Source organism: Nyctereutes procyonoides, unplaced genomic scaffold, assembly GCF_905146905.1.
Source record: "Nyctereutes procyonoides isolate TBG_1078 unplaced genomic scaffold, NYPRO_anot_genome, whole genome shotgun sequence".
In the NCBI taxonomy this organism is placed as follows: Eukaryota; Metazoa; Chordata; class Mammalia; order Carnivora; family Canidae; genus Nyctereutes; species Nyctereutes procyonoides.
Window position 1 is genome coordinate 57587303 of NW_026575142.1, and position 22187 is coordinate 57609489.

Genomic DNA, 22187 nt, shown 5'->3' on the forward strand with positions numbered 1-22187 from the left:
AAAAACTGCTATTATTCTTCAAGTTGAAACGGTAAAAGTAGACAATGGACACAGCTGAAAACTGTAAGGGGGATGCCTGGGTGGCTCAGTGGTTGAGTGTCTGCCTTCAGCTCAGGACGAGATCCCAGAGTTCTGGGCTCCCTGCTCTGCTTCTCCCTCTGCCTATGTCTCTGCCTTCTCTCATGAATAAATAAATAAAATCTTAAAAAAAAAAAAAAAATCTGTAAGACTGTATATGGCATGAGGGCACTTTTGGAAAAGACAGTAAATATGATATAAGGAGAATTAAAAGGAATTATATCTTCACTCTAAGGGTAAAATAAGTAAGATAATATAAATTTTAAAACTTTGATCAAATGTCTAAACAGTGCTTTGTTATCTCCTATGAAGGACCACATTTTTCTCTATTTCAAATATATCGCAGATCAACATATTATAAGATAAAATAAAAATGAATTATTAGAAAAATGATCTTATATTTGTGTGTTGTGACAATGTCAAATTGCTACCAAAATTTCTTACCTCTTACTTTCTAATTTCTGTACTTTACCTTCACAGACCTGCAATGAAGTCTACAGTTGATTCTTACAGAAGCACTAATCTAAATAACTAAGAATGAAGGTAGAGAGACCTGTCATATCTTCTTGACACATAATTAGGTATTCCTGTTACCAAAATATAGGGTCCTGCATTTGAGAAAATATTTACAATAGCTACCTTCCCACATGAAATAATAGAGGCCTGACTGCTCAGATTTCCCCAGCTTATCCTCCACTTTATCGTGAGTATGAAGAAATAGAGCAGAACTCAATGAAAACACACTAGATCACATTAGCAAAGAAATTATTTGGTTTAAAAAAAAAATCTGCTCTTTAAGATCCTAGTAGACTAAACAAAAACTATGTTTTATGTACTTAAGCACAGTACTTAAGTAGAGTAAGAAAAATGTCAATAAGAATTTGAAAGTAAGATTTAGAGCAAATAGTTTGCTTTGGAAAATTACCTCTAACACATGATCTCAAATATTTCAAAAACAATTTGGCTAAATTACCATTAAAAGGATGAAAAAAATCCACTAACTAGAATACAAAATAGAAAACTTTAACAATACTCTAGTAAGATGATCACAATAAGGTTTATAAGCATTAAAAGGATATGTTTTGGTTCTTTTAAAAGAGATATCTTCAGTCTCATGTCTCCACTTTCAGCAATATTTTAAAATGCAACTTGATTGTATTCACTGCAAAAATAAAAGGGGAAAAATATAAAATCTTCATTACAAACACCTGTACACAAAAAAATAAAGGCAAGCAAAACATCTTAGCACTCCAAAGACAATGAAACACCTTTAACACTGTTGGCATTAAATACACGGAAAGAAGAAAACTAGTCAGTGTGCTAATCCTGCCAAGGAGTGACTGGAAGCCTTGGGTTGCACTCCAGAGGTCCTCTAAAACCTGCCTGAAAAGTTTCACAAGTGCAGAACACCACTACATCTAATCAGGTAAATAATTTCCAAAGGCTATCCAGGAGCCAAATCAAAAGACTCTATAAACTGGGAAACCCTTAATGGCAGATCAACATTGGTCCTATTGAATGGTTATATGTTGGAATAAATTCCCAAGATCTAATCAAGGGATCAAGGCCTTAATTTTAAGGGCCTCAATTCTGGAGCCTACCTGTCAATATTATGACATCATCAATCTGAGGTTTGTGGGAAGTAGATAACTGCCCAACAGGTATGTGAGCCATGGTGGCAATGTAAAAATAAGTGAGTTATTTAAGGAAAAGGTAATAAATCTCTTATAAAAATTATTAAAAAATCACAATGTAATTGTCAAATAAATATATGGAAAAAGAAGAGTAATATTCCCCCAAATAACCATGTCATCAGAAGATATAAATCAAATGGAGTTTCTGCAAAGAAATTAAAAATAGAACTACCCTACAATCCAGTAAGCACACTACTGGGTATTTACCCAAAGAATACAAAACCACTAATTCAAAAGGATATTATGTACCCCTATATTTATTGCACCATTATTTTCAATAGCCAAATTATGGATAAAGAAGAGGTGATAGGGACTCATGGGTGGCTCAGCAGTTGAGCATCTGTCTTCAGCTCAGAGCATGATCCTGGGGCCCTGGGATCAAGTCCTGCATCGGGCTCACCACAGGGAGCCTGGTTCTCCCTCTGCCTATATCTCTGCCTCTCTGTGTCTCTCATGAATAAATAAATAAAATCTTAAAAAAAAAGAAGAGGTGATATATATGTGTCTATATCTATATATATATATATACATATATATGAAGAACAAACATGATTACCAGAGGGTCAGTGGGTGAGGATGAAATAGGTCATAAAGATTAAAGAATACACTTAACACGAAGAGTACTGAGTAATGTATAAAATTGTTGAATCACTATATTGTACACCTAAAACTAATATAACACTGTATGTCACTGGAGTGAAAGTAAAAAACTTAAAAGTATATATAAACTGGGGTGCCTGGGCAGGTCAGTTAGTTAAGTGTCAGACTCTTGATTTCAGCTCAGGTTATGATCTCAGGGTAATGAGACTGAGCCCTGGTTCTGGTTCTGCGCTCAACAAGGAATCTGCCTGAGATTCTCTCTCTCTCTCTCCCTCTATACTCCCCTCCCCCCAAATCACGTGCACACATGCACACCCTCTCTTTCTCTCTCTCTTTTAAATAAATAAATATATTTTTAAAAATCCTCTTGGGAGCACCTAGGTAGCTCAGTGGGTTAAGCACTTGACTCTTGATTTTGGCTTAGATAATAATCCCTGAGGTCCTGATATTGAGCCCGGGGTCAGGTTCCCAGCTCAGCAGGGAGTCTGCTTGTCTCCCTCTTCCCTTCCCCCTGCTCACTCACTCTCAAGTAAATAAATAAATCTTCAAAAAAATTTTTATAAATAAATTACTCTTATTTTAAAAATATATATATAAATCAAGAAAATTGCTAAATTGTCTGAATCTAATTTATAGTTACAGAATTCTGAGTAATATCACTAGCTAAAAAAGAAAAAAACAAATGAAAGTGTAATTAAAGGAAAAAAAGTCTTTTCCCCCAATAGAAAATTACTGCTAACTACATCAAAGGAGGTGCTGAGTATAGGCAAGTATTCAGTGGGTGTCCCTTAGATATTTCTCATTCTCCCAAATCCAAGAAGACTTTTAGATCAGCAAAGTGCTAAATACAACTGTATTTCAAAACACCTTTTCGACTTATTCTGCTCATAAATTTGTTAGACTGGTGGGGGTGGAGACTGTTAAAACCACAGAAAAAATCTGAAGTTTTATGGTCAACCAATATGCAACTAGGGTCAGAAACATTTCTCTTCCAGTTAGTTCACTTAGGGAGACCTTTGTTTTTCTTAAAAAGATCAACCTAGCCAGAGCAAGAATACACTCTCTTCTAGGCACACCTTCCAAGGCTTACTTTTTGGTCCTTAGGAACACCTCTAGCGCCTTTCTCAAAACTCCTCCTCCCTTCCATCAGACCTTCTCCAATTACAGGGGAGGAAAAAAGAGCAAAAGTATTTACAAAATGCTCCATTTCCAAATAATTCAAATTCACCAAGCTTATAAGGATTTTAAAACCATAAAGGCAGACAAATTGTTGCTTCTGGAAATGACAATACAATAGATAAGAAAATATATATAAAATCTGAATATACAATTATAATCAGAAACTTAAAAGATCTTTAGCAAAGGCATGATAAATTGGTTTTGGTCCAGTATAGGTCAACATTTGTGGGGGTTAAGAGGAAAAAATGTGCCAGCAAACCCTGACAGTCCAACTATCAAAATATATTCCAAATCTGGTCACTTCTTAGTACCTCCATCACAGTCCCAAGCCACCATCATCCTCTGCCTTCATTACTATAGCAGACCCAGAGCTGATCTTCCTGCTCCTACACTTAACCACTTCAAGCTCTCCTAAATACAGCAGCCAGTAAGGCTTTTAAGCTTAAGTCAGATTATAAAAGCCAGTATGGTTAATACACAGTGAAGGAAGAAAGTGGACAGAAATTGGGAAAGAAGAGGGACACAAATCACATAGGGGCTTGGAAAACCACAATAAAAGCTTTGATTTTTTTTCTTCTAAATGAATGGAGAAACAAGTGGAAGGTTGTGAGCAAAGAAGCAATATGATCTCACTTATATTATTAAAGTATCAGTATGGATAGTATAAAAAAAAAACAGCAAGGATAAGCAAGACTGAAAGAAGAGAAGCCAGTTAGGATTTCACTAATCCAGAAAAGAAATCAAAGTAGTCTGGATGAGGAGGTCAGTAATGGCACAAATGATATGAGGTGAGCATATTCTGAATATATTTGGAAGAAGAATTCACAGGATTTGTGGTTGAATTGAGCTTATAAGAGGAGTCAAATATGACTCTAAAGTTTCAACAGGTAGAATGGAGTTGTCATTTACTAAGATGATGAAGATGAAGACTAAGGAGAAACAGGTTGGAAGGAAGGATATCAAAAATTCCATCTTGGGGAAGCTGGATGGCTCAGTCAGTTAAGCATCTGACTCATTGTTTCAGCTCAGGTCTCGATTTCAGGGTCATGAGTTCAAGCCCCACATTGGGCTCCAGCTGGGCCTGGAGGCTACTTAAAAAAAAAAAAATCTGTCTTGAATATGTTCAGCTCAAGGTGTCCATTATACATCCAAGTGGAGAATTCAAGAAGAAAATGGATATCCAAGTTTGGAGTCAACAGGTCAGAGCTGGAGATCTGAATGAGACATCACTTCGTGGGTTGTCAGCACAAAGATCATACTCAAAACCATGGGATAAGATAAGACTACCTAGCAGAACATGAAAATGTGGTAGCTTCAATGGCCTAGAAGTCCTACTGAAGTCTGAAGAACTGTCAACATTAAGATTCTAGAGGGAGAAAACTAAGTGGAGACATATAATGGGATGCTTAAAACAGGTTTTGAGAGAGAGGGTAGATATTGGTAATGATAAAGTAGGTTAAGACTATGCAAGTGGGTATATGAGGTCAAGGAACTAAGAGGCCAGGGAATAGAATGGAATGATTTGTCAATATTAAATCACTGAGAATAATAACAGTGAAGTGGTAGAGAATAAAGACAGCTAGCCAGGTGCTAAAATATTCATTGAATGAGGAAAAATAGCAAAGAGATCTGCAGCTGACTGCAAAAAGACAGGATAGAGAATGGTTTAATTTGGTAGGATTTGTTTTAAAGGGACTAGGAAATTATAAAGAAGAAGAAAAAGAGAATCAATTGTCCAGATACATCATTGAGAAACAAGACCTTTTAACACACGGGATCCTGGGAGGCAAAACAGCTTCCACTTGAAGGGGCCCATGGGGAAAGCAATTTCCTTAGGAAACAACCAGATTTAAGTTAGACTACCAAGGTAAAAGGATCACTCAGAATAAAGGCTGAGAATGTAGATTTGGCCAATGACATACTATGAGTTCCAAAGACAGAGTGGCAGGATTTAGATGGGGAGGAGCTAAGAGTTTGGGACAGATGGTAGAAATGACTGGCTGTCCTCCAATATTCATTCAACCTTGCTTCTGTGGTAGTAAAATCTGAATTTTTGCTGTACACCTGGCCACCTAGAATAAAACTGTTTCCCAGCTGACTTTGAAACTAAGTGTGAAAAAGAAAAGAAAGAAAAGAAAAGAAAAGAAAAGAAAAGAAACTAGGTGTGGCCAAATAGGGCATTAACAATTCTGAAACCCATGTAGAGATATTACAACATCATTAACGTACTGGCCCGATCTGGGATTTACTTTCTGTGGGGGTTAGATAACACTGCCCAACAGTTGTGGTTAACCACAGCAGCAATATGAAAAGTTAATGAGTTACCTAAAGAAACCATTTTATTAACTCTTATAAAAATTTTATAAATCAGAACATAATTGACAAAAACTTAGAAAATAAGAGTGATGTTCTCCATGTCATGTCAAGGCCATGCATAAAACAGCAACAAGATAGAAGGAACCAAGATTTTTGATCTCGTGAAGCCATATTGGTCTTGTACCACTTATTCAGTGATAGAGAAAAAAGTTTGTCATATTATCATCAACAGCTAAACTTAATAATGAACTAACACAAGGAATTAAGAGTCTTGAAAGTGGAGATTGAGGTAAACATGGATGTAAGGCATGCTGGAATAGTCCCAATAGTCTCTCAAAGCAAAGTGGATAATCAATTTAAATTGTAGCCTTCTTCCTGGAACTGGTCTCTTAGGTAGTTTTTTTTTTTTTTTTTTCTTGTTTGTAGCGTTGATGCTGAGTTTTATAAGGAAGGAAGAGGCAATCCTCATAAGAGCACAGGAACTCTGTGGGATTCCTACCCAATCTGTTATGGGTGTTAGACTTCACTTCAATGGGCAGTTTAGAGAGGAATAGGAATTGCAGAGTTATAGAGGGAATAAATTTCACCACCCTTTGGTCCTAATTTTCCCAAACTTAAACTTGGGCTTAGTTCTTGTACCTCTTCTATATCTACACTCACTGCCATTGGTATCACCCAGTTTCATGGCTTAATATAAATACAAACAATATTGACTACATAGTGACAACTTCCAACTTCATATCTCCAGTTCAGACCTCTTCAATGAACCTGACTTTTATATCTGAGGATTCGACAATTTATCTGAAATGTCTAACAGATATTCAAACTTGAGATCCAAATCAAACCTCTGATCATTCCTCTAACTTCATCCTTCTCGTAGCCTTACCCATCTCAGCAAATGGTAATTCCTTTCTTCCAGCTGCACAGGCTAAAAACCTTAGAATGATTACTGACCCTCCTCTCACATCCCAAATCTAACTTTTGAAAACCAAAACTTTTACACTCTATCTTTAGAATATCTGATTTTTGCCACCCCACTGTTATGACCCCGGTTCAATATGCTATCATTTGTTAACCTGGATTAGAATAGAATCCTAATTGGCCTCTAACCCCTCATGATCTATACTTACCACAGCAGGCAGAGAGACTTTTAAAATAGATCATGGCACTTCTCTGCTCAAAATACTACAACAGCTTCCTATCTCACTCAGAGTTAAAGTTCTTGCAATGGTGTTCAAAGCTTTTATCAACCTGGACTACTCTACTGTAATGGTTAATTTTATGTGTTAACCTGGCTACACAAATGGTGCCCAGTCATTTCGACAAACACTAGTCTAAATGTTGCTGTAATGTATTTTTTTAAGATTTTATTTATTTATTCATGAGAGACACAGAGAGAGAGAGAGGCAGAGACATAGGCAAAGGGAGAAGCAGGCTCCATGCAGGGAGCCAGCCCGACGTGGGACTTGATCTCGGGGTCTCCAGGATCACACCCTGGGCTGAAGGTGGCGCTAAACTGCTAAGCCACCCAGGGGTCCCAGTAAATGTATTTTTTAGAAGTAATTAACAAGGGTGCCTGGGTGGCTCAGTTGGTTAAGTGCCTGACTCTTGGTTTCTACTCAAGTCATGATCTTGAAGTCATGAAATGGAACCCTGCATCAGGCTCCACACTCAGCAGCCTGCTTCAGATTCTCTCTGAATCCCCCTCTACTTTCCCCCTCTCTACATTCCCCCTGCTCATGCTCTCTCTCTAAAATAAATAAATAAGATCTTTGAAAAAAACAGAAGTGATTAACATCTATAATCAGTCGACTTACAGTACAGCAGATAACCCTGCATATGAGTGGGTTCCATCTAATCAGTTAAAGGCCTTGTGAGCAAAGACCACAGTTTCCTAAAGAAGGAATTCTGCCTTCAGACTGCAACACAGAAATTTTGCCTGAGTTTCCATCTTTGGACTCAAGACTACAACATCAACTCTTCTCTGGAGGACCCTAATATGCCTATTATTTCTCTGACCTTACCTGATTTCTCTGTCTTTTCACTCAAACTGCTCCAAACACACAAACTTCCGTTTTTCTTCTAAAATACTAAGAATGGGGATCCCTGGGTGGCGCAGCGGTTTGGCGCCTGCCTTTGGCCCAGGGCGCGATCCTGGAGACCCGGGAACGAATCCCACGTCGGGCTCCCGGTGCATGGAGCCTGCTTCTCCCTCTGCCTGTGTCTCTGCCTCTCTCTCTCTCTCTCTCTCTCTCTGTGACTATCATAAATAAATAAAAATTTAAAAAAATTATAAAATACTAAGAATGCTCTTGCTTTAGGGCCTTTGAATTTGTAGTCTTTGCCTGAAATCCCTGTGCCCCCCACCCCAACCCCCATAGCTTGCATGGCTTACCCCTAAGCTTCCTTTATATCTTTCTCCCAAAGTCACCTTCTTAGAAAAGCCTTCCCTATATACCCTATTTAGGGTCATCTGCCATACTATGCATTTCACTAACCATTCCCCTTTCTAAGATGTAAGCTTCATAAGTGCAAGAATTTTTGCCTATTTTGTTCATTCCTATATTCTCTGCAACTAGAATCATCCTTGCATACCCTAAAATGGAATCAGCAGGCATAGCTCATAAGTGTAGAAGTTAAAGGTGTATAAGTGTATGCATAAAGATATTTAAGTGTAGAGAAGTTAAAGGAAGAAATAGAATAGTAGCTATAAAGGCCTTTTAAACTAGAGTAGACCTCAGTATGTTTGGGGACTAAAGAGAAGGGATCAGTAGAGAGGGATAGATTAACAATACTATAGAAGCAGAGAATAAGAAAGCATGGTCACCCACGAACTCATTTGATCAAGGGCACCAATAAACATAAATGAACAGTTCACAGAAACATAAACAAGTGGTCAGTGAGCAATCAAAAATATGAAACAATGCCTAGCCTCAATTATAATTAAGGAAATAAAAATTCAAACAACTAGATACCATTTTTCTGTTATCAGAGTGGTCAAATGCAAAATACCCACGACCCAGTGCTGGTGTATAGAGAAACAGATACTTCCATACATTACTGAAGGGCAGGTAAATTACTGCTAATGGTCATTTATTCTTTTGCCCTCCACCCCAAAACCTTTGACTGCCTTTTCTATACTTGGGGAATCCCCTATCTTAGGAGTCCTTTTCCCATTATAAGAAACATTATTTCCTCTCTAGGCTTCCTTTCCTCTAGAAAGAGGCAAATAGCCTAGGCTCTACCAATCTGACACATATGTACTATACTTTGAGTTAGATGCTACTGATTCAATGGAAGTATTATATAATACTAGGAAGAATTCCTAGTCACAGAAATTTATCACATACATATAAATGTACACCAAAATATATATGCAACTTATAAGCTTGTTTATTACAGAACTCTGTATAGTTCTATCAAAAACTAAATTTAGGAGCACCTGAGTGGCTCAGTCAGTTAAGTGTCTGCCTTTGGCTCAGGTTATGATCCCAAGGCCCTGGGATAGAGCCAGCCCAGCAGGGAGTCTGTGTCCCCGCCCCCCCCCAGCAACCGCCCCCCCCCTCTCCCTCGGCTTGTGCTCTCTCTCTCTCACTCTCTTAAATAAAACCTAAAAAAACAAACAAACAAACAAAAAAAGCAACCCTAAATTTAAAAGTTCATCATATATTACACACTCAGGTTGTGGATATATGCTTTTATAATGTGGAACAGAGTTAGAACCAAGAAACTAAATTAAGAACTAACGTTAAGGGCAGCCCGGGTGGCTCAGCAGTTTAGCACCGCCTTCAGCCCAGGGCCTGATCCTGGAGACCCCAGTTCAAGTCCTGCATCGGGCTCCCTGCATGGCGCCTGCTTCTCTCTCTGTCTCTCATAAATAAATAAATAAAATTTAAAGAAAAAGAAAAAAAAGAACCAATGTTAAGAATTAGACTTAACATTATGCTAATTGAAATAATCCAGTCAAAAAAGGACAGTATCTGTCCTTATATCTGTATATTCCACTTATATGAAGTACTAGAGTAGCCAAATTCATAGAGAGAGAAAGTAGGGTGGTGGTTGCCAGGGGCTGGGGCAGGGGAAGGAAAAATGGGGAGTTATTATTTAATGGGTACAGAGTTTCAGTTCTGCAAGATGAAAGAGTTCTGTGGATAGATGGAGGTGATAGTAGTGTAACAATATAAATGTACTTATGCCACTTTGGTTAAATGGTTTACAAGATGAGAAAAAAATTAAAGAATTAAAAGTAAAAGGTACACCTGGGTAGCTAAGTCTATTGAGCATCTGACTCTCGATTTCAGCTCAGATGGTGATTTCAGGGTCATGAAATCGGGCCCCACATTCCACATTGACCTCTGGGCTCCAGGCTCAGTGCAGTCTGCTTGAGATTCTCTCCCTCTCCCTCTGCTGCTTCCCCTGTTCTCTCTCTCTCTCTCTCTCTCTCTCTCTCTCAAATAAAGTAAAATCTTGTTTTAAAAAGAGAATTAAAACTAAGAGGTAGAAGCACTAACAGATGAGAAAAATTTTAGGCAGGCAAGAGGGAAGGCATAACTTAACTTATAGATAAGAAATAGCAGACAAGCCTCAGGAGTGAACAAGAATGTGAAGAATAAATGAATCACAAGAACTAGATCATAAATACATTTATACCAAGTTCTGTTTGGATCATTTGCATATTGGCTAACCCTTGGGTATGGATATCAAAATTAATGGTTTGCTTATGACTTACCCAAGGACCTATTTTTTAAAGTGCAATTTTTATGAACAGTTTTCTAAATTGATAGTTCTGTAACTCTTTCCCAGAAGAGAAAGGAGGGAAAGAAAGGCAGGCAGATCTTTTACACCAATTGTCCTGTCATAAAATCACTCGCAAACTAGAGCTGGGATCTCTTACATGGCAGGGAAGAGAGAGGCAGGCTCACCATTTCCAGAGACATTCAAAGACAAAACAAGCAAAGCATACAGGCTTGTGAAAGCCGGTATATTTCAATTACTGAAGATCTCCTACCCCCATCCCACTCCAATGCCTGGATGCCATTTACTGCAATATATGTATACGCTATGCTTTTTATATTTCCCTGTAGTTCAAGCCATGATTATATCTAGATCTTGCCAACCAGACTTTAAATATTACACCTATTTGCTGTATTTATAATCCTTTTGCAAGGTGGCCTAATAAATCCTAGCCAATAAACCATGTGATTCTCAAATCTGAAATAAGTAGTCATCTTTAATTCATCCTTTTAATTCATCAACTAGCATAAAATACTCATACTCAAAATGCTTGAGTGCTGCAGAATTAAAAAATGAGATGAATCTGTGCATTGAATCTCTATGTGCTGATAAAGATATCTATAATGTTAAATGACAAAAGTGTATAGCAGTGTAATATAACTCAACTCTGTGTCAATAAAAAAGGATATATATTTAAGCTAGAGGATTCTAAAACATCTTTCTGGGAAGATAAGTTAGACAATGTAGATCTTTTTGAGGGAAGGTACACTGGGATGAGAAGGAAGCTTTTAATTATCATTTTATGTTTCTGTACTGTTGAAGTTTTTACCATGTTCATAGTATTTTATTTATCTATACATTTGTATATATAGCATAGGATTATCTGAGTGATAGGATTATGGCCAAATTTTGTCTTCTTCTCTATGTATTTCTGCATTTGAAAAAACCCAATACATGTTATTTTCCTCATAAGATCATCATTCTCATTTTCTTCAGTCTCTACTGCACTTGACACTCTTCTTATTGAAACTTTCACCTATGATCTTCCAGATACTGTATTGTTTTCTTCCTCATGTCAATGGGTCTATACCTATTTCACAGATTGATTATGATGATTAAATGTATGTAAAATGTTCAGTAAAGAGCCTAAAACAGTAAAAACTGAGTAATTGTTAGCTATTCAGAGTGAAAATTCGTGTTTTTGTCACTCTACATATATTCATTCTTCTCTTAGCTACAAAGAATTTTTCTCTTTGGAACACCCACTTCCCCACTTTTAGCCCATGTGGCTTCAATGAAGCCAGCATGAGAGAGACTTAAGTCAATTAGAACATTCCATTCTCTTTGGACAGAGACTGTTTCACAGGTGGCCCAGGACTTTTATTTAAATAAATGATGGGGAAGAAAAACTTTTTACTCAAGACAATTTAGATTAGGTTTTCTGTTACCTATAATCTAGAATCCTACCTGAGACATTACTATTTCTTCCTCCTAGATTCTAACAATGGACATTTTCTGGTGCTATCTTCATTTTACACCCTTAAAAAACTAATCTAAGTTTATGTTTCAACATTCATATAGCACAATCTCATCCTATTTTCTTATATTCCTTGCCTCTGCTGCCCACTGGATCTATCTTTTCTAATCCCAACCTACATGAATAAAAGCAAGCTTTTTTTCAAGTCTTTCCCCATACTATTCCATTTCCTCACTTACTATTTTTTCTGTGTTAGGATAGGTGAGAATTTCAATAACATTCATGTACTAATATGTAATCTAATATGTATTCATGTACATGTTACATGGATGTATACATCTGTAACATGTAAAATGTATAATACATAAATGTATAATATATAAATGAATAGCATTATATTATCAAGAGGAATATTCCATATTATGTCCTGCTCTACAGCCTATTTATTAATCTTTTTTTTTTTCTAAGATTTTATTTTTAAGTAATCTCTACACCCAATATGGGGCTCAAACCCACAACCCTGAGATAGAGTCACATGTTCCACCAATGAAGCCAGCTAGGCGCACCAACCAATATATTAATCTTGAGCAACATTCTCTAAGTATTTGTTCATTACTTATATAAATTCATGCTTATTTATTCATTCTTTATTATTAGTTAATATCTAATCCAATTATTTGCAATTAACTAAAAACTTGATTAATATTTTTAAAGATTTATCCACAAATCTAATATTAGACTTCATGAAATGTTGAAACCACATTATAAGAGACAAAAAAATATATATTACGGGCAGCCCAGGTGGTTCAGCAGTTTAGCACTGCCTTCAGCCCAGGGCCTGATCCTGGAGACCCGGGATCAGCTCCCACGTCGGGCTCCCTACATGGGGCCTGCTTCTCCCTCTGCCTGTGTCTCTGCCTCTCTCTCTTTCTGTCCCTGTATCTCTCATGAATAAATAAATAAAATCTTTTTAAAAAGACATTATGATGACAAAATTTATGTGTGCAGTTAAAGAATTGCAAATGTGGATCTGAATTCTAATTCCAAATATTCTCTTTTAATTCATTCTTATTTCTTACTATGAGGCAAAATTTCACTTTTAAAATGGAAAAAGTAAGAGTTCTCAGACTACTTGAAATCACACGATTGTTAGCAGATGATTTCATATCAGAATGAGACTTGGTTATACTTTCCCAAATGACTGTAAGTCCATCCCTTTTTTTTTTAAGACTTTTTATCTATTCATGAGAGGCACACAGAAAAAGACAGAGAAGGGCAGAGATACAGGCAGAGGGAGAAGCAGGCTCCATGCAGGGAGCCTGATGTGGGACTCCATCCCAGGATCCCGGGATCACGCCCTGGGCTGAAGGTGGCGCTAAACCGCTGAGCCACCAGGGCTGCCCTGTAAGTCCATCCCAATCTGACCAGCTTCTTTTTATAATTATACTCTATCACTTTCATGAGAAGTATTCAAAGTATCGGAAGGGATCAATCAAGTTGTTTTCTTGTGACCCTAATCTCTTCTCACATCACTTCTTCACTTGTTCTAAGCATCCTACTTTCACTTTAGATTTATGTCTACTCTGTAGCTGTTATGTCTTTTCTACATTATACAAGCTGGTTTAAGAATATTTTGAAAATATGTGTTCTAAGTGGAGCATAGTTAGGTTCAACTAAATCTAAAGCCATAGGTCACTTAATTGATTTATTGAAATTACATTTCTTTCTCATCTGTCATTAAGACCTACTGTTACTAATAGTAATCATCAAAGGCAGTAAAACTAGGAATTATCAGTTTTTCTTTCTATCCCTTCATCATTAACTTAGGGATTCACCAACAAAGAATAGTATCTGGCTGACTTTAGGTATTCAGACTCTTAACCATTAAAATCTATAAAAGCTATAGATTTTCCCCCCAAAATGTGCCTGGATTTTTTCCATTCTACTGTGTAGGCATTTCTCCTTCCACATGGAGGATTGTTCAGTAATAATCTAATACAGCCATGTCTGATCTAAGTCTTTTTCCTCTTTAACACATCCCACTTAACTACTGTTATTTTTTTTTCTTTTTTACCAAGTCATTCCTTATATCAAAGTTTTTCTAATAAGTGGTTCCTCCGTATCATATTTAGCATCTTCAGTCAGTCTGGCTTTCAAGACCCTTGATAAGCTGACTTTCTAACTCGCCATCCCATTATTCATCCTTAATACATACCCTAATAAAATCAGTGTCGTAAACACAGTAACATCAAATGCTTAGCATGTGTGGTAGACAATTACAGACAATTCTATGGGGCAGACAGTATATACTAATTTTATAACAAATATTTTCAGAGAGATTGATAAATTGGGTAAGTTGTCCAAGCATGCAGCTAAAAAAATGATGGGATTTGGGATTTTGTTATCTGTCAACATCTTTTAATTACATTGTCTCCATGACCCTTCTGTCCCACTCAATTTGGCCTAGTCTTTGCTTTTTTTCATGGTTGATACCTCTCCATCTCGTTTTGTAGTGTTTTACAAACTTTGAAAATCCAAAGGTTTCCAGAAGCTTTGAAAGAGAATCATTACGTTTTCTTAATATGCCTACCAGCCAAAAAATTTTTTTCATTGACTTTGTCTGTAGTTTATCTTAGGAAAACAATAGCTATTTTTTTTCAGCTTTGAAAGAAAAGGCATATTATTGGGTGATAGGCATTAAGGAGGCACTTGATGTAACACTGTTACATGCAAATGACGAATCACTAAATTGGACTAAATTCTACCCCTGAAACTAATAACTCAATATGTTAACTAACTTGAATTTAAATAAAAATGAAAAAATGTGGGTTATACACCCGAGTCAATGTTCTGGCAAATCACATCAGTCTCTGAACTTCACCAAATTCTTAAGGGTTGTCAGGGAGTGTCTCCTCCACATCCCTCTTGAGAATCACTGAACTTTATACTCCCGGCGCAAGATTCGTACTACTTACTTAGAATGGTAACATAAATTCATTTATAAAGCAGATTTCTCCGTGCTTTAGTATGCCAGGAGCTAAGTATGCAAAAGTCAAAGGGAGGGCAGGGCTCCCAGTTCTCCATGACAATTTCCTAAGTGTCGCTGAATACATACTTATTGGGGGCAGTGGTTAACATAATAGGTGATTAGGACCACGTTTGAGAATCTAATCAAAGTCCTGAGGAGACTAACTCCCCAGGAAAAAGCACAAACACACAGAATTCCGTTTACCGTTTCAGCTGGGGGCGGTGGGGAAGGGGGAGTATTATGAATTCCACTGAATCTCAATCGCCCCTCCAAGAGGACCACGGATTCCACGTTAAAAATCGACTAATAAAAACTAAGTTCTCTGGAAACAGGAATACCTGCTTGGTAATTCACAGTCCAACGTATTCAAAAGTTACCGAAGGAATATTTCCCGATCGATGATTTTCTCGTGGAGATAACCAGATGACATCAACCAATCATTTCTTCCATTACGGAATCTCAATCAAATCATCTTAAAAGCCCGAAATTCCCCTTTCGCTAGTGACACGAATGACCTAACACCAAAAAATTCCAAACTACGCTGCTATTTACGTATAGACTATGCAATCATTCACCGATCCAGGTGTTTCTGTTCTTCGTCTTGCCCTTCTACTCCTTCCAAACTCGGGGCTTCCTGCTTCGCATCCCAAAAGCTTCGTCCAGCGGGGGCCCCGCTCGCTGCCTGCAGGGGGACGCAGCAGATGCTCCGTGCCGCGCACGCTATTACACTAGGTAAGGTGGGATCCGCCGATGGCCACAATTTCCAAACCCTTTCCTCACCACGTCCGGAGGCGAAGAGATTTACCTTAAAGTTCCAGGAAAGCAGTGGCGATTGCTCCCGGAGCTAGGACCAGTTGCCAAGAGGCCTCGCGACCTCCCTGTCACCATAGTGACTCCTACGAGCTACGCACACTCCCTCTTCTCGCGATACTTCCCCCTCCGCGGGTCACCCGAACCCGCCCTCCCCTGAAGGGACGTTAGTAGACGACGGAGCCCTCCTCCAGCTGTGGGTGGAGCCCTCCTCCAGCTGTGGGTGGAGCCCTCCTCCAGCTGTGGGTGGAGCCCTCCTGGGTTTTTTTTTTTTTTTCTCTCTAGTTCAAAACTCTCTCTAGATTGGGATTTCTTTTCTTTCTTTTTTTTTTTTTTTGGTATTTTTTAAGACTACTGTTGCCGTAGGCCTAAAACAAAACAGCGCTTCGCTCCGCCTTCTCACTTCCTACCGACGAGCCCGGCCGCCAGGGTCCCGCCAGGGTCCCGCCAGGGTCCCGCCAGGAGCTCGCGCATGCGTGCAAGCGACCAGAAGATGGCGGTGGCAAGCGCCGCATTTTTTTCAAATTAGTGGTTCCCAGAAAGCATTGCGCGCATTTGTAACGAATTTCCGTTCGAGTTTGTATTTTAGGCGCCATTTTCGAGTGAAGGACCCGGAGCCGAAACACCGGTAGGAGCGGGGGGTGCTATACAACGGTCTCCGGCTTTGGTGCGAGTGGCCTGCTCCGCAGGTAAAGTGCTTCTTTTCCTGCCCAGGTTGTCACACTCTTCCTTCCTGCCCGGTCCGCGGGCGCCGGGAAAGTAGAGGCCTTGAGCTGGAGCCGCCGAAGTCCGCTCTGGGCTGAGGCAGCCGCCGGGAGGTTTCTTTCGCTGTCACCCCTCCCCCCTCGGCCGCCTCCCGGCGGTCGGGGCTCCCGCGCGCTCCTCGCGGGCGCCACTTCTCGGAGCTACTTAAGCGCCTCGGGGCGGGGGGGCGGGGGGGGCGCGGGGGACGCGGACTCTTAAGCCTCGCAGATCTCTTCTCGGAAATCCTGGTCTCTGTCGGGGAAAGGGCGTCTCCCCTGCCCCGGCCCCCTGACCTCCTCTCTTCCCCCAAGGGACTGCTCACCGAGTCTGAGCCCTTCGTGATGACCTTTCGTAGCGGACTGTCCAGCGAGGCTCCACGGGGGGGTCGGAGGGGACAGACCCCCGCCACCCCCTGGATGATTGACCCGGACCAGGCGCTGCTAGGTCTGGTCTTGGAGATCGGGAGTGGTCGGTCGACCCCCGTCTCCGGGTCGGACGGCAGCGAGGGAGACCTGGCAGCCCCCGGGGCCGTCAGCGGCGCCCGGAGCCAAATGGCGGGGAAAGTGGGTGGCGAGTCGCCCGTTAGCCGTCGCTCCTCAGGAGGAGTTGAGAGTCCCTCAGACCTGAAGCGGATACAAAACTCTTCTCGACCAAAGTCTTCTGCGCTTGCTTCGCTAACCCCAGCAGCGTGGGGATACCAGCAAATGCCGCCGCGCAGGAATTATTTCGTTAGGAAATTAGAGGATCGTTAGACCCTTCTGCCGTGGGAGGACGGGGGTGGGGAGGCATTAAGAAAACGGAACGTAAGCCGTTCTGCCCTTTGCTTGGTGGCCAGGCACGTCTAGGTTTGCCCCGTTGCTTCGGGCTTAAGAAAACGCATCTCGCCTTTTTTGGCACTTGGGGGTGTGCGTGTGCGTGTGCGTGTGTTTGTGCGCCTTTCTTTACCGAGCACCCGCCGGCGTCCGGCGGCGTTCTCTAAAAGGGGTTCTCGGAAACGGGTGGACGGAGTTTTTCCCCGAGTGGGATGGGGTGGGGGCTGAGCTCATCCGACGCGGTGGCCGGCGGGGAATGTACCCGCGCGGCCCTGCGGCCCGGCGGACTGACTCGCCCCTGCTCTCCCCCGGCCCCAGCGACCATGCCCCGAAAGGGCACCCAACCTTCCACCGCCCGGCGCCGGAGGGAAGAGCCGCCGCAGTCCCCGGACGGCCCCAGCAGCGACGCGGAGCCTGAACCCCCGCCTGGCCGCGCGGGCAGCTCGGCCCCTGCCTCCACAGGTGAGTACCTCGCCGCTCCTCCGCTGGAGAAGGCGCGGGGCGGCCAGCGTGGGTCCGCGCCCAACCCGGGACCGGCGGGCGTTTGGGGGCGCGGAGCTGAGGGGCTGCGGAGTTGGCGGCTGTAGGTCGCGTGTCGGCCCCGTAGTGCTCGAGAAAGCGATTTGGCGATTTTCGGAGGTCGGAGTCTTCGTGCAATTTCGGTGTTTCGGTGTTGGAGGGGATTGGGGCAAGTGCGTGGCTACATTTACGATTTTATTTGTGGCCTTGTATTTCCGCGGAGATCGGCGTGATCAGCCAATAGCTAGTGGACTGTTTTCTAGGCAGAATTAACATGATTGTATCTTAAAAGTGACATGGCCCTAACTTAACCTCTCTGGTCTAAATTGCGTTTAAAAAGATAAACGATAATTTATTTGAAACTACCGTAGCTTTTTTGTGAGTACAGGAATTGGGTGACATTAGGAAGCCCCGTGACAGAGTCGCTGGAGCTCTTGACTGTCCAAAGTTAAGGTTCCAGGTGCTCAGAGATTGGGAGAAAGTTAGATCTAGAGCCTTAGGATTTAACCACCTGTTTAGGCGAGGAACAGAGAATCAGGTTGTTGTGGTTTTCCCAGATTTGCTTTATGGTGTAGTATTTTGACTCATAAGAGATCTATTTTTGTAGGATTTTGTGACTGGTGGTCATTTCTTTAAGAATTTCTATCTTTATAAAATCAAGCTGAAAGATTTTCATTTCTTCTTAGTAAAATACATTTAAGTGGAAAATACAGATTCCTAGGTTTCATGAGTAACATTTTTCCAAAGATTAGCAGGCAGTAGTCCTCCGAACTAATTGCACTAATGCAGGCTTTCTTTTTCCTCTTGCTTTCCCTTCCCTCTGACTGACTTAGAGACACCAAGTGAGGAAATTGATAATAGAAGTTTAGAAGAGATTTTGAATAGCATCCCTCCTCCCCCGCCTCCAGCAATGGCCAATGAAGCTGGAGCTCCTCGGCTTATGATAACTCATATTGTAAACCAGAACTTCAAATCCTATGCTGGGGAAAAAATTTTGGGCCCTTTTCATAAGGTATTTGATCATTTTAAATAACTATTATAGGGTAATGTGTTTGTATTACAAGGTATTTCAGTTTTATCCTGTTTATCCTCACTGATAATACATGGTATGTTTCCTGTGTTTTTAACAACTGAAATTAGTTTTGGTTTATCATGGTTATCGTTGGTACCTCTTTAGCTGTTAAGTTTTCCACACAGTAGAATTGGTGAGGGGTTTTTTTGTTTGTTTGTTTGGAGGAAGTATTTTTTCTATTAGAATGAATTTTGTAAAAGTGATTTAGACTATAGTCTTAAAATGTTGAAGCTTGTTATAAAGGAGAATATAATGTAGGAAAACAAGTTGAAATGAAAATTTTAAATAGTTTTACTGCAAGTAAAAAAGGCAAGCGGTTTAAATTAAAATCAGTTATATAGTATGACCTTTTTAACTTTAATTTTTTTTTTCCTGTTCTTTTTATGCAGCGCTTTTCCTGTATTATTGGGCCAAATGGCAGTGGCAAATCCAATGTTATTGATTCTATGCTTTTTGTGTTTGGCTATCGAGCACAAAAAATAAGATCTAAAAAACTTTCGGTACTAATACACAATTCTGATGAACACAAGGATATTCAGAGTTGTACTGTAGAAGTTCATTTTCAGAAGATAATTGATAAGGTAAGGGATTTGGGAGTATTTCGTTATTTGCAACTTCCAAGTATGGAACATAATTTCCATACATTGCATAATTACTATTTTTCGCTTAAATTGGTTTTTAAATATCAGTGTATGTTCAAAGCAGAATAGATAATGATTTTATTACCCCCCCCATATACTAATTTCATTACCTCCAAAACCGTATTTTCTTTTTTGAGGAGTGGGGGTGGCAGCTGTTAAAATATTAAAATTTTTAGCCAGTGGAATGAATTATAAGTAGCTCATCGTAGTGCCTACCTTTTTAGAATAAAGCATTGAGCAGTTTTGGTATCCTAAGTGCCAACTAGGTATTCTTTAACTGTAATTTTGGGTTCATTTTTAAAGTTCTGTTTTTATTGCTTTCAGATAAATTACCTAAATTTGAAAATATAACAGATGACTAATTTTATTATCCCCGTTATTTTAATTCATATTAATGTTATTAGTTTGGAATATGAAAGAGCTCTGCTTCAGTTTAAACCAACCTTTGTAAATAAATAAACTACCCTTTTAAATTGGGAAAGGTTAAGTTAATATGTTTATTTTCTAGAAAAGGAAACAATTTTAGGTAAAACGTCTAGATTATTTAAATGGTTCTATTGTATTTTTTTCTCTTGTCTTTTGAATAGCTAACTTTGGGGATTCATGGCTTAAAAATCACTGATTGGAACCTAAGAATATAGAAAACTGCATAATGAAGCAAGGATGTGACTTGGCTTCTAAGTTTTGTTTTCTAGATTTTTTTTTTAATATGAAGTGCTTTAATTAAATTTACCTGGTGGCATCTATTTTAATTTTGTTTCTTAGTGCTTTTCTGTCATATAATTTAGGTTGGAAAATGATTGCCAGTAAATCTGGTTTGATTTCTTTGCTTATTTTAATTATGTTTGATGCACGTAAATTTTTAAAAGCCATAATTTCAAAATGACAAAACTTTTAAAGGAAAGCAAGCTTTAATATTAAAGTAGATTTATACTTCATTCTTTAAAGTCCATTTTATTTTATTTATTTTTTTTAGAAATTGGGAGGAATGTAGTTGTCAATTCTTTGCAATTCTTTATACCTTCCGTTAACATGGCATATTGTTTACCAAAAAAAAAAAAAAAAAAAAACCACTAAGCCATGTTATGCCATTACTACCTTCTTTTCCTTGGATCATCTCTTGTAGCTTTTTTAATGGACTGGTAATTTAATCTGTCAACATTGTTTAATAATTTGGGTAAGTTTGTTTCAGATAATGTGAGATTCTTGTCCCCCTTCAAGTGCTCTTTTTTCAATCAAGTATATTTTTAGACTTGTTTGAAGGTGGGCTTTTTGTTTTTTTGTTTTTGTGATCTATAAGGAAGGGATCAAAACTTGGAAACTATTCTTTGCTAAAAGGGTTATTTCTGGGAACTATTGCCAGTTTATATGCATATCCAATTGAAGTTTTTTAATCCATAGAATTAGCTTGAATATTGATAGAGTGAAATTTGGTGCAGACCTGTGATTTAATACCAACAATTGTTTTCTGGTTTTGTTTTTCTGCAAAACAGGAAGGGGATGATTATGAAGTCATTCCTAACAGTAACTTCTATGTATCCAGAACTGCCTACAGAGATAATACATCTGTCTATCACATAAGTGGGAAAAAGACAACATTTAAGGATGTTGGAAATCTTCTTCGAAGCCATGGGATTGACTTGGACCATAATAGATTTTTAATCTTGCAGGTAAGTTTATTAAAGACTTCAGTGATTCTCTTTTCTTACTTCTTTTTTTCAATAAAGTTTAGAGGGGTTTCCCCCTGTTGGATGAATCCTGTGTTTTATGAGGCCTTAAAGTACTGTAGCAGCACATCATGGTTTACATACTACAGTCAAGATGCGAATCATTATTTGCTGCTCTAGAAATTTAAGGAAATTCATTCAAAACTGCTTTTACCATGAGATGCTCATTTTATATTTGGATGACTGACGTACTTGTTCCGCTCTAGCAGCACGTAAATATTGGCGTAGTGAAATAAAAATTAAACACCAATATTATTGTGCTGCTTTAGCGTGACAGGAATATAACAGCTATTTATTGTGCTATTCTCCTTTAAGATAACATTTTAAATGAGATTATCTTTTAGTAGTCCTTTACTTTTGTTCTTATCTCTAATACAAGCACAAAAATGAAAAGAACTTTGTATACTTGGTGTTTGAAATTTTTACTTAAGCGCCTTACTACTATTTTTTTTTTTCCTAAACACTTAGCATGGTTAAAGCTAATTTTTGTTTTGGTTAGAATGGCCTCCTTGAACCATTCCCATGTTGAAAGACAGAAAGTAACTCGTATATCATTCTGAAGTATCACAGTTCTTAGTCTTTTTAGAGGGAGAATAGAACTAACTACCTGATGTTAAGTTAAATTTTATTAGAAACCCTGTGTTCTTTGAGTAAAGATATGTTTTACCTACCAACCCTTGCTTAGTAGGAAGAATACCTTCTGTCTTACCTTTCAAGATGTTATTACTGTAAAACATGGCTTTGTCAGATACATTA

The 22187-nt window shown here is 39.1% G+C and overlaps 2 protein-coding genes across 2 annotated transcripts in view; one reads left to right on the top strand and one right to left on the bottom strand.

Annotated features, from left to right (window-relative positions):
- The window catches only part of IFT80 (intraflagellar transport 80), a 125529-nt gene extending 109645 nt beyond the window's left edge, over positions 1–15884 (bottom strand). The window contains exons 1-2 of the mRNA XM_055308321.1: positions 15682–15884; positions 1156–1240 (exon numbers count right to left, since the gene is read on the bottom strand). Of these exons, the coding sequence (XP_055164296.1) occupies positions 1156–1194 (39 nt within the window). The 5' untranslated portion in view covers positions 1195–1240; positions 15682–15884. The remainder of the gene's footprint in view (positions 1–1155; positions 1241–15681) is intronic.
- A 617-nt stretch (positions 15885–16501) lies between these two features.
- SMC4 (structural maintenance of chromosomes 4) overlaps positions 16502–22187 on the top strand; it is a 38601-nt gene continuing 32915 nt past the window's right edge. Inside the window, exons 1-5 of the mRNA XM_055308138.1 lie at positions 16502–16605; positions 17791–17934; positions 18825–19003; positions 19453–19644; positions 21198–21374. Of these exons, the coding sequence (XP_055164113.1) occupies positions 17796–17934; positions 18825–19003; positions 19453–19644; positions 21198–21374 (687 nt within the window). The 5' untranslated portion in view covers positions 16502–16605; positions 17791–17795. The remainder of the gene's footprint in view (positions 16606–17790; positions 17935–18824; positions 19004–19452; positions 19645–21197; positions 21375–22187) is intronic.